The sequence below is a fragment of the Merops nubicus genome, unplaced genomic scaffold (genome assembly GCF_000691845.1).
Source record: "Merops nubicus isolate BGI_N331 unplaced genomic scaffold, ASM69184v1 scaffold18012, whole genome shotgun sequence".
NCBI classification, from domain to species: domain Eukaryota; kingdom Metazoa; phylum Chordata; class Aves; order Coraciiformes; family Meropidae; genus Merops; species Merops nubicus.
In genome coordinates, this window is record NW_008595809.1 from 6099 (window position 1) to 18555 (window position 12457).

General features: G+C 56.0%; 1 protein-coding gene across 1 annotated transcript in view; it reads left to right on the forward strand.

Annotated features, from left to right (window-relative positions):
• Window positions 1-2261: 2261 nt before the first annotated feature.
• The window catches only part of LOC103769021 (syntaxin-1A-like), a gene marked incomplete at both ends in the record, with an annotated part of 10715 nt that continues 519 nt past the window's right edge, over window positions 2262-12457 (forward strand). The window contains 2 exons of the mRNA XM_008936194.1: window positions 2262-2399; window positions 5752-5825. Coding sequence (XP_008934442.1) covers window positions 2262-2399; window positions 5752-5825 — 212 coding nt within the window. The remainder of the gene's footprint in view (window positions 2400-5751; window positions 5826-12457) is intronic.

A 12457-nucleotide genomic window follows, 5' to 3' on the forward strand; every position in this document is an offset into this window, starting at 1 on the left:
ACAGCCTCAAGTTGCAGCAGTGGAGTTTTAGGTTGGACATTGGGAAAAATGTCTTCCCTGAAAGTGTTGTCAAGCCCTGGGAGAGGCTGCCCAGGGCAGTGGTGCAGCCCCCATCCCTGGAGGTGCTTAAAAGCCACGTAGATGTGGTGCTGAGGGACATGGGTTAGGGTCTTGGCAGTGCTGGGGGAATGGTTGGACTTGATATTGAAGGTCTTTTCCAGCCTAAACGATTCTGTGACATGGCCCCACGGTGCTGGTGGCCGTGGGGGCACCTCTGTGAGCTCTGCCCTGCTTGCCCAGTGGCTCTGGCTGGGGCAGTGGTGGTGGTGGTGTGGCACTTCAGGTCCTTGCTGGCTGTTAGTCGCCGTGAATGGTTAAACAGAGCGCAGTGAGTCACTTAACCAGACACCATGGATGTGACAATAATTGTCTGGGAAGCCTGTGCCTGCCAGGTCGACGAGTAAGCCTCACGTGTCCTGTGACTCAAAGCCAGCCAGAAGGAGTGTTTTCTCCCTGCTGCTCAGCTGGAAGATATTTTAAGGGACAACAGCCCAGTTGTTCGTGTCCTGTGTCCCTGTCCCCCTCCTGAGCAGCCAGCCTGGGGGGATGCTTGGTGTGCCCACTGCTTCCTGGGTGTCCTCAGCAGCAGCCCTGCTCCAGGGTACCCCTCAGCCCCAAGGGATGGAGAAGGGGAACAGCATAGCAGGGAGTTACATGGAATTCTTACACAGAACTGAAGGTGGATGTGGATGGGAAGGGACCTCAGAGGTCCCTGGTCTCTCCAGCAGGACCAGGTTGCTCAGGCCTTTGCACAGTCACGTGCTGAATGTCCCAAAGGATGGACATCCCACAGCCACTCTGGGTCCAATGTTTGATTGCCTTCATGATGACTATTTTTTTTTCCTAATACCTAATTTGAATTTTGCATATCCCAGCTTAGTCCATCCCTGCTCATCCTGTCCCTGTGCACTTCCAAGGACCAGCGAGAAGCTGGAGGTCACCTGTAAGGAGCAGCAGGAGGTCTGGCTCCAGCTTCTCTCCACCCTCCTGCTGGGTAGCTGTAGGTAGCAGCAGGAACCCCCTTTGCTTTCCCCTCCCCAGGTGACCCAGCCCAGCTCTCAGCTTGTCCCCATACTCCTGGCAGCCTGTTGTCCCTCACACTGCTGATCTTCTGTCTGCTTCCCCACCAGCTGCCCCCAGCTGTACCATCTGGTGCAGGGGGTTACTCAGCCCAGGCTGGTTTGTTCCTTGCTTAAATTTCAAGAATGGAGGAAAAAGAAAGAATTAGTCCCTTAAATGACAACCCAGAGTGAAAACATCCTCTCCCTTTGCCTGTGTTTGTGCCTCTTCTCCAGCACAGACATCCTTGCATCACTTCCCCAGTGAGGCTGCTGGGCTGCCTTGCTCAGAGCCACCCGGGGTCTGGAGGGAAGGTTTTCCTCCTTCTCCCAGTCATGCTGAGGCTCTTGGCTCTGAGGCAGCACGTACAGCTGGCGATAGGCTGTGACCTTCCCCCAGCACATCCCCATCGTCGTGGCTCTGTAGCTCTGCCCCTGGCTGGCACTGGGGAGCGGGCAGCTCCGGAGCTGCCCCAGCCAGCAGAGTGACTCACTTCATGTGCCCAGAGTCCCTTCAGCAGTGCTGGGATTAATTAATTCCTGATCTCATCAAAATCAAGCGTTCGGGTGGCAGCGATTCCGAGAAGTCGTAATTGAGTGGGGGATGTTTTGGAGTTTCTGTAGTACCTGGATCTGGAGGTACTGTGACATGCTGGTCTCCCTGCCAGGTTTGGGGTGGGCTGGTCCCATGGCTGGGGCACAGTTAGGTCCCTGGCCAGCCAGCTGGGCTGCCACGAGCCCACGGGTGAGCACGGGGTGTTTCCCACCACCCAGCCTTTTGCAGGGGAGCACCCAAAGGGCTGTGCAGGCAGGGCAGGGTGCTGAGTGTGGGTGCTGAGCCCCTGCTCCAGCCCTGCTGCTGTGCTCAGCGGGGTCCAGCAGTTTTGGGTGCCCAGCAGTGGTTTTCTCTGCAGTACAAGAGCCAGCACTGTGAATTGCTCATCTCTTCCCTTCCACTTGCTATGGAGCACTGGCTGTGGGGCAGGATGGTGCTGGGTGTGTGGACAGGGCGTCCCACAGAACACCTCCCTGCTCACCCCACCAGCAGAAGGGTCATTCCCAGGTTATTTCCAGGCTTTGGGTTGTGAGGAGAGTCTGACGGGTTGGGAGCACTCACACATCTGGTGTCCACGTGCCATGGAGCCGGGCAGCAGATCTCAGCAGTGTCTCCAAGACATCCACGTTTGCTCTTCTCTTTCTCCCCAGAAACGAAGGAGGAGCTGGAGGAGCTGATGTCTGACATAAAGAAGACGGCGAACAAAGTGCGCTCCAAGCTAAAGAGTGAGTGTTTCCCCCTGCTGGGGCTGGGGGCTCTGCCTGCTCTGCTCCCACCCAGAGCCCTGGGGCCTGCTCCATGCCCCTCTCCTCAGCACTTCCCACCCTAACCCCCCACCTCAGGCCAAGATAGTTCTGGGGTGGTTTGCTCTAGGTAGGAAGGGGCAGGTTAGAGATGCTCAGCCTGGTCCTGTCTGGTGCTGGGAGGTGTCACAGAGCTGGGACAGTCACAAGTGGCATCTGCCACAGCTTTGGAGGAATCACCCAGGGCTGGGTGTCACCTTCCCTCCCCCGGCGTCTTCTAGCTGCTTTTATTTGCCCTTTGTGAATTTGCCCCCTCTGTGCCCCATCCTGAGGATGGAGGTGAGGGAATGGGGCCAGCAGCATCTTGTGTGCTGTGAGCAGGTCCTGTGCTGCCAGCACTGCCAGGTCTTGAGCTCTCCTGGTGAGCAAACCTGCAGCGTGGCCAAAGGTTGGGTTGCCAGGGCTGAGTGGATGAGGAGGTGCTGCTGTGGGGCTTGCAAGCCTCCAAGGAGAGCTGGCTCTTCCCCAGTGAGCCAGGTTGGCATGGGCAGCACTGTGGGGTCCCATCTGAGGAGCCATGGTCCCTCTTCCCTGTGCAGCTCTGGCTGGGCTGGGTGGTGCTGCCAGGTCTCCAGTGGTGTGCTGCCGTGGGGCGTGCTGCTGTGGGGCTGGTGCTGCCCACTGCTGGTCTTGCTTTTCCATCCCCAGTGCAGGCTGCATCGCTGGTGGCTCTGCCCAAGGCAGCAGTGCCTCCTGCCAGGCTCAGCTACACTAGCAGTGGGGTGGGCAGCAGGCACCACTTCCCCAGGCATGGGCTCTGTGGGGCAGGTGGTGGAGAAGAAAGAGGCCAGTAGGCTTGGGGAAGGTTGTCCTGCCCTCGTTTCCTTGGTGTGCCTCCACCCTGGGCAGTGCAGGGGCAGAGAGTGGCCAATGTGACTATTCATTTCCACCATGGGAAGAGTCAATCCATCTCTTTGACAAGTGGGGAGTGAGAAGAAGACAACAGTCAGCCCACAGATGGCTGGGGTTGTGCTGGAGCTTTCAGATCCCAAAAGCCCAGGGCTGGACCCCAGGGGATTCAGGGAGCCAGTGAGGGCAGCAGCTTCTTGAGGCAGGAGTCAGGTCACCCCAGCCTGGCTTGGATTTGCCTGCAGTGGTCTTGGACATCAGAGTGGGATTTGGTTGAGATTGTTGCAGGAGACCTGGCCGTGGCTGAAGGGTGGGAGGGGAGCTGGTGCTTCCCCCATGGCAGCTCCCTAATCCCAGGGTTTTAGCAGAACCCTGCAGACATGAAGGGCTTAGATACAGCTGGAGCCATTTGTTGGGCTTGTCACCACTGGCATGGTCACATCCTGTGTGTATGCCAGGAGGGGACTTGTAGCTCCATGGTCCCCTTGCTGCCTCTGTCCTCCTGACACATGATCTCAGCTAGACCCAGGAAGGAGAGCTGGGGACCAGCTTACCCATTTCACAGAGCAGGGCATCCCTTCCCATGGCCCAGAGCAGCCCTGGCCATGCTGAGATCCCTGCTGTCCAGCTGGGGACAAGGTTGAGCTGGTGCAGAACAAAAATCCTTTTCCATAGCTGTTTTGTCCTGCCTTTTAAGGGCCTCTGAGAGCCTGAAGGATTGCAGAACAGGCTCCAATTCCTGTTTCCTTCTTCCAGAAAAGACTCCCTGGTATCATATTTACCTGGAGCAACAGATGATTAGTCCTTGTGCTTTGTCCCAAGTCGCCTCGTGGCCAGCATGATCAATGAGAGAAAACAGTCAGGACTGATCAAAAACACCATCTGCTGACAACGAGCTGAGTTCTTTAGGACAGGCATTGCTCATGCAGTGGCGACGTCTAATTACCAGCTTCTTGGGAAAATGTGATTTTATTAATTACCATAAATGCACAATGTTTGCCAATACGGTTCCTTGGGAACGGCTTCTGACAAGTGTGGAGGAAGACCAGTTGCTGATGGAGTCTGCTGGGCAGGCAGCAGGCAGTGTGCTGGCAGGCTGGGGGGCACAGGAGCAGTGCCGTGCCCGTCTGCCAGTGTGGGATGGGACCTTTCAGAGGAGCTCGAGAGGCAGACGCTCGCTCCAGGAGGGAACAGGAGGGAGTGCAGAATTGGTGCTGATGTTCTCCAGCACTTCCGTGGAGCGTGCTGTGCTGTTGGACTCCCTCCCCAGGCCCACCAGGCTCCCTGAGAGTGCTGCTGCTCTCGGTGAGGTGGTGCTGGGGGGCCACCCATGTGAACCAGCACGCAGCAGAAATGCAGATGTCCACCTTGGTGGTGGTGTCCTGAGCTCTGCCCTCCTGGGATGGGTGCTGGTGTGGGGCCAATGGGCAGCTCCAGAGAATGGGAAGCCCCTGCTGCAGGAGGAACTGCCCCATGCTGGGCTTGTGGGACCTGCTCCAGTATAGAAGGTGCTGGGGACAGCTGGGCTGAGGGAGCTGTGGGACATCTGCACTGGGAATGGAGTCTTCAGCCAAACTCAAGGGGTGCCACCAGCTCACACCCAGTGGTCTGCACAGTGGCATGTATCTCTGCACACAGGGCCAGCCTGCTGATGGGAGCATTCTTCCAGGCTTTTGAAGTCCCTGAATTTAGGTTCTTGAATTAGCATCTCCCCAGCTGGCCCTGAGGAGCAGATTTGTGCTGCCTTCTGTGCCACATCTCCTGCCCTCCAACCTCATGCCCTCTCCCTGCCCAAACCATGGTGGGATGCTGAGCAGGACAGCACTCCCCCCTGATGGGATTTATGGGTTTTGGGCAAGAGAACAACTCACCTCCCTCAGCCCCACTCCCAGGCATGAGGAAAAGGGCCAATCTCTGCTTTGCTGCAGAGGAGCCTTCAGCTCTCGCCAGCCTGGTGGGTCCTCCCCGTGCAAAGCCAGGCAGCTGACAGACCTACTATTTTTAGGGTCCCTGGAGAAGTCTTGAGCTTTTGGTATTTTGCAGAGACATTTTAGCTCTGGGTTTCCTCCTCCTGCCTCGCAGGGGGAGCAGCACTCCATTTTGTTGGAGTGCTGGAGGGGGTGGAGACCAGCCCTGAGTGTTCCATCAGTTTGGGGTGGAAACCCTCCCTTTCCAGCCTGGGGGTGCTGGGTGCTGCCCTGACAGCACCAGGTCCCAGCTGGTGGCCAGGCCCTGAGGGTGTTTCAGTAGTGAAACGGGGCTTTGCTGCCAGTCTAGGCTGAGTTGTGAGCTAGGGTGAGGAGCTGGGGGTTGCTCAGTGCCAGATGCCCCTCGAGTCACCAGCTTCAGCCTTTCACAGGCCCTTTGCCAAAGAATCATTTTTCTTTCTCAAAACAACTAATCTGTGTCCTTCTACCCCAACCAGGTATTGAGCAGAGTATTGAACAAGAGGAAGGACTGAACAGGTCATCTGCTGACCTGCGGATAAGGAAAACTCAGGTGAGTGCCCTGTGGCAGAGGGGAGGGGAGGAGGGAGGTGGCTCAGGCAGCTGAGGGATCCCAGGAGGTGGTGGGACAGGAGCACTGTGCCTGGCTTTGGAGCAGTCCCCTTCTGGTGTGCAAATACCAGGCCCTTTGCCAGGCAGGTCAGTGAGAAAGCCAGCATGGAAGACCCATGGTGTGAAGATCCATGGAGGGGAGGGCAGTGTGTGTTGGCTTCGTCCTGGTGTGGGTGGCTTTCTGTACATCCATGTGGAGCTTCTCACTAAAGGTGACTCTGACAGGAGCAAAAAATACCCTCTGGAGTGCCAGCTCTGTGGGGAGAACGTTCACCTGCAACATGTTCAGAAACCTGAAGTCCCTGTGTGTTCCTGCAGTGCCTGAGCAGCTCGTAAATGAGACCAGAGCTCACGGATGCACTTCAAATTTCACTCAGTCTGAGAAGACAAGTGATCCTTCAGAAAGCATTGTGCAGGGCTGCAGCCTGCTGGAATGGTTCTTCCCTGCTGGGGCTGTGCTTGTCCCTCCTCCAGGCATTGATGGGGCTTAGCAGTGCAGGAAACAGTCTTTTGAAGGGCTGACACAACTCTTCCTCATGTTCTCGTGAAAACACCAATAAGTAGCACCTTCTTTTGATGGACTTCTTAGCAGGGTTATCTAGACGTGGAGGTGGAGATGGGATCCACCTCCTGGATGGCCCCAGGGCTGTGTTATGCTCAGCTGTGATGAATAGTGGTGTTGCTTGTGCTTCTGCCCACAGCCAAGGTGGGATAGAGTGTGTTGGCTCTACCAGAGGTGGGGGCTGAGGGACACGGGGCTTGTCCGTGGGTCCAACAGCACGTGCTAGGAACTGGGAGTCACTGACCCTGCTTTGAGCTGGAGGTTGGGCTGCATGACCTCCTGAAGTCCTTTCCAGCCTGAATTATCCTGCAGTTCTGAGTAACTCCCAGCCCCGTGAAGTCAAGAAACAGCTTAGAAATATTTGATAGAAGTGCTGGGGTGCCTTGCAGAGAGGCTTTTCTCTCTCAGGAGCAGCTGATGCAGTGGGAAGGTCTGATCTCTGCAGAAGTCCCTGCTGGGTCCTGGCCTGAGGCAGCTGGAAAGTGAGAACAGGTCACAGTCCTCTCTGATGTCCATGGTGGGTGCTGGTGGGAAGGCTCTGAGCACAGCAGCAGAGGGAGCACAGTCACTGAGCTCATTGCAAGGCCACCAGCCTGGCAGAAGAAGCTTCGTGCACCCCTCACACAGCCTGCAGAAGCTTCACAGGTCTGGGGTTAACTTGGAAGCATTTGACTGCTGATGACTGGGGTCTCATCAGACAGTTACCCACAGTCTCCAGCTGTCTCTGTAACCAGGGCTTCAATCCCTAAATAACGTGGAATCTGTGGGAACAGGGCATGCTTGGACTCTCTGAAGTCAGAGCTCTGCAGTCGTCTTGGGCATCCCGGGACTGCAGAGGCTGTTGGGATGGAGGCAGGAGAGACCAAGGTGCTGGCTGTAGTGGTCTCTACTGGATCAGCCAGCAGAGTGGCTTTATCTGGCTCAGGCCTGGGCACGTGGTGGCACCTTGGCCCCAGCACACGTGCCAGACTTTGTGCTGGCCAGAGCTGCCACGCTTGGGCTGCACCATGCACAGGAGCGTGGGTGGCTGGACCCACAAACTCCTCATTACCTCCAGGCTGCAAAGGAATGTGGATCCAACAGAGGGAATTAGTGCCAAGTTGGTGTCTTGTGCTGTGTGACCACGGGATTTTTTTGAGTCCATCTGTTGTCAGCTGTGGCCTGAGCTCTAAAAGCTGATCCTCTGGTGAGAGATCAGCGGGCAGGATGCAGTCCTTGCTGCAGCACTGGGACCTGCCTCTGCATGGCTGCGGGGAGAGCTGCAGTGCCCTCTGCTCACTGCTGGAGGGTGTGGGGAAAGGAGGGTGTCCCAGAGCAGGGAAACTCTTGGCCTTGCCTTCTAGCCAGCCATGAACCTGTTGAAGGTGATGGGAGCTGCCAGCACTGCCCTGCAGCACCCAGGGGTGGGGATCTGGGCCTGGATCTGCTGCTCTGAGGGGGCACCAGTAACTCCTGCTTTCTCCAGGCTCTGTGCAGTGAAGCCTGAGGAGCTGTGGCAATTCCAGGCTGTCTCCCCTTCAGCTGGGAAGCTGCTTGTGGGGTCTGCTGTCTGTACCACAGCCGATGCCAGGTCGATACGAGGGTGACCTTCAGGGATCACCTCTGCAGAGGCAGCTCCAGCTCAGAGCCCAGCGTCCTCCCAGCCCCACACCAAGGTGGGGAAACAAACTGTCCTCTGCCAGACTGGGGCTGGAGAAAGCTGGTGTCCAGAGCAAGCAGGAGGGAGAATTGCTGGAACCTGTCTGAGGTCACAGGTTCAGGTGGTTTGGGTTGGAAGAGACCTTCAAACATCCTCCAGTCCAGCCCCACTGCCACGGGCAGGAACATCTTCCACGAGATCAGATTGCCCAAGCCCTGTCCAACCTGACCTTGAACACTTCCAGGGATGGAGCATCCAGTTTCTCTAGACAACCTCTGCCAGTGTCTCGCCACCTTCATCCTAAAATCTTTCTTCCCTATATCCAACCTAAACCTACTCTCTCTCAGCTGAAACCAGTGCCTCTTGTCCTGTCACTGCAGGCTCTGGTCAGAAATCTTTCTCCATCTTTCTCTTAAGCCACCTTTCTATATTGAAAAGATGCAATGAGGTCTCCCAGGAGCCTTCTCTTCTCCAGGCTGCACAAACATAACTCTCTCAGCTCAGTCAAGGAGCTCAGAGATCTTCTTGTCATTTGGGCATTTCTTGGCATTTCTCTGGGCTCTGCAGGTGGTCAGGGGAGAGGAGCTGCTGGGAGGCTGAGGTGGGTGGTGTAGCACACTGCTCTGCTCTGGGGCTTGGGCTTCTGGCCAGGCTGGTGTCCAACTCCAGGCTCCTGCAGCTCTTCATCGTGTTACTGACACGGTCCTGTGGGGACCTGGTGGTGCCAGGAGATCTCAAAGGTCTTTTTCCAAGTAACCCTGTGCCCAGTGGGCAGCCTCATGAGCCTGGGAGGTGAGCTGGGCACAGAGGTTGGTTGTCCCCTTTTGGGCTACCCAGGGACAAGCAACAGCCCAACTAGAAACCTGGCAGCTGGGTTGTTCCTCGGCGTGGCATCGATCCGTGGGTCCTCTGGGTCCCACTCCAGTGCTTGACCACTCTTATGATGATTTTTTCTCCCTTAATACTTAAGTAGAATTCCCCGTGCCCCAGCTCAGTCTGTCATCTCTTGTCCTGCCCCAGTGCACCTCTGAGAAGAGTCTGGCTCCAGCTTCTGCCCCTTCTCCAGCTGGGTTGCTGTAGGGAGCAGGAAGGTCACCCAGGTTTCAGTGTGTGCTTCAGGAGGGTTCCTGGCCCTGAAAACAACCCCATTTCCTAACCTTAGTTAATATTTTCTGTTTAACGAGTTTCTCTCAAATGCAAGGTACATTTTGATGTGCTTTTTGTGTACTCTGAATATTCAGGTAGTTTTATTTAATGACAGAAAGCCATTTCAAATGCTTTTTTTCCAGCTCATTTTGCACGAAACTCCGTGTTCCTTCTCAAATCAGATGGGTTTTGTAGACATGTGGGATGCCTGTGGGAACATAAAATAACAATCTGACAAACCAAACCCTCAGTTAAATACCTTCTGAAGTAAAAGAGGTATGGTGTGGTGTACTGATCAGGAGGAAGGGGTGTCACTCAACACCCAGGCTATATCTGGCTGCAGATCAACATATGTTGATGCTTCTCAGCTGAATAAGAAAGAACTGGATTTTAGGGGAAGAATTTTGAAAAGGCAGGAAAAGAGTCGCTTGGATGGCACATCACATCTCTGCTGCATTTCAAGCTGTGATGCTCAGGAGCTGTTCTGACCTTGCTTTGGGCCGGGTGCCTCTGGAGCAGAGGCTGCCTGCTGAAGCTGAAGCTGCTGGGGGGCCTTGGTGAGAGCTTTGCCAGCAGAGGAGGAACAAGATGAGCAGAGTCTGAGGCTCTGCCATAAATACTGAGCTGCTGCTTGCTCAGAATAGCTGTAAAGCAAACGTAAGTGTATCTTCAAGATGTCTCCTGGAGGTAGGGTTGTGCTGGCTGGGGCTGCCTGGGATGTACCAACACCTGGTGGGAGCAGCTCTGGTGTGCACCAGGCACGTCTGCCCCTGCAGAGATGCTGCATTGCACCAGTGCCCCTCTGCAGAGGGTTTGAATCAGAGCCGTGGAATAGTTTGGGTTGGGAGGGACCTTTACAGGGCATGTGGTCCAAGCCCCCAGCAGTGAGCAGGGACATGCTAGAGGAGGTTGCTCAGAGGCCTGTCCAACCTGAGCTGGAATGTTTCCAGGGCTAGAGCATCAAGCACTTCTTGCTTGGAGAGCTGCTCCAGCTCAGCAGGGCTGGGTACAGCCCTTTGGTTTGGCTCCCCGTGAGCTGTAGCTCTCTAGGTGAGCTCAGGCCGTGCTGGTGTCCCTGAAAGTCTCTGGGGAGCACTCATCAGGACTTTCTTCATCGAGCCAGTCTCTCTGTGTCTTCTTCCTGATAATTTCTGAGTATCCTCTTTTCCTCTCCCTTTTCCATTACCTCCTGGTCCCAGCTGGCAGGTGCCTGTTGCACGTGGGAGTGATGCTGAGTGCCCAGGGTGGGTGTGTTCTGTGTGACCAGTTGGTTCACGTGCTTTAGTTTCTGCTGCATGGCTGAAGAAGCACAGGAGAGTTTCTTTTCTGACACAACATCAGGCTGGGCTTCACTTGAGATGTGTGCAGCAGATGGGGCTTCTCTAGAAAGGGAGACTTTCAGCCCTGTGGAGAAGGACTGGTGGAGGTCCATGGGTGACAAATGGCAGAGCGGCTCCAGAGGAGGCCACTGAAGTGGTCAGAGGGCTGGATCACCTCTGCTGTGGAGAAAGGCTGAGAGAGTTGGGGTTGTGCAGCCTGGAGCAGAGACGGCTCTGGGGAGACTTTCTAGCAGCTGTCCAATATATAAAGGCAGCTCAGAAAGACAGAGAGAGACTTTTCACCAGAGCCAGCACTGGCAGGGTGAGGCATTGGCTTTAAACTGAAAGAGTAGGTTTAGGTTGGACATAGGAAGGATGGATGTAGGAAGCTGGACATAGATTGTGCCATGAGGCTACTGAGTCACTGGATGCTCCATCCCTGGAGGTGTTCAAGGTCAGGTTGGATGGGGCTTTGGGCAACCTGATCTCGTGGGAGATGTCCCTGCCTGTGGCAGTGGGGTTGAACTAGGTGATGTTTGAAGGTCCATTCCAACCCAAAGGTCCTGTGAAACTCGAGTGGGAAAAGAGCTCATTGAAGAGATAGAAGCATTCTGGATGGAGGATGGTCTGTCCTGACCTTGTCAGAACACTTTGAGGGCTGTTTGCTGTGCCCAGCCTGGCAGCTGGATCAGACAGCATGGCAGGCCCCGGGGTGGGTGCTCACGTGGGGGTGAGCTTCATCCCTGGGGGCAGCAGTGAGTGCTGGGGCAGCCAGTGTGTTCAGCTGGACCTGGTCTAGTGTGACTCCAAGGTTTTCTGGCACATTTTCCAGAGAATGGGAAGCAATGTAGTAAGGTGAAGATGCCCTGGGTGGGGCTGACAGCTCTGCCACCCCATCCACCATGGGCTGGTAGGAGCATGGGTCTCCCTCCAGGGCCTTCCTGCCCAGTTCCCACACTGCCAGGTGACCAGGTGGGTCCATCCTGTGCCTGTGCCAGGTCTGGCACGTCCCAGCAGCATGGCAGAAGTGGGCAGGGCTCGGTGCAGGGCACCACTGTGGCATAAGCTGTAGTGTGAGGAGGGTGCTGCCAGCAACGACCTGTGGGTCTGCTGCCACCCCGGGGTGTCCTCTGTGGGCTGAAGGCTTGGCTTGGGTGAGGGGTGCATCCAGTGCACCCCTCCAGGGCTGTGTCCCTTGCTGCCTCTGCCCCCCTAACACTTTGTCACACTCCTCAGAGCAAACTTTTGGGCTAGAAATGCTTTTTGGGCTGCTGGAGGTGTGGGTGGTGCTCAGGGCTGAGCCTTTCCATGCAACCCCAGGCAACACTACAGGCTTGGGGAGGAGTGCCTAGAAAGCTGCCCAGGGGGAAAGGGACTGGGAGTGTTGGTCAATAGCCACCTGAATATGAGCCAGTGTGCACCCAGGTGGCCAACAAGACCACCACCATCCTGGCTTGGATCAGCACTAGTGTGGCCAGCAGGACTAGGGCAAGGATTGTCCCCCTGGAATGGGTACTGATGAGGCTGCACCTCAAATCCTGGGGTCAGTTTTGGGCCCCTCACTTCAAGAAGGACATTGAGGGGCTGGAGCATGTCCAGAGAAGGGCAACGAAGCTGAGGAAGGGTCTAGAGCCCAAGTGTGGTGAGGAGCAGCTGAGGGACCTGGGGGTGCTGAGCCTGGAGCAAAGGAGGCTCAGGGGAGACCTTCTGGATCTGACAACTCCCTCACAGGAGGCTGCAGCCAGGTGAGGGTCAGGCTCTGCTCCCAAGGAACAAGTGACAGGACAAGAGGAAATGGCCTCAAGTTACTGCAGTGGAGGTTTAGGTTGGACATTAGGAAAAATGTCTTCCCTGAAAGGTTTGTCCAGGGCTGTCCCAGGCTGCCCAGGGCAGTGGTGGAGTCCCCA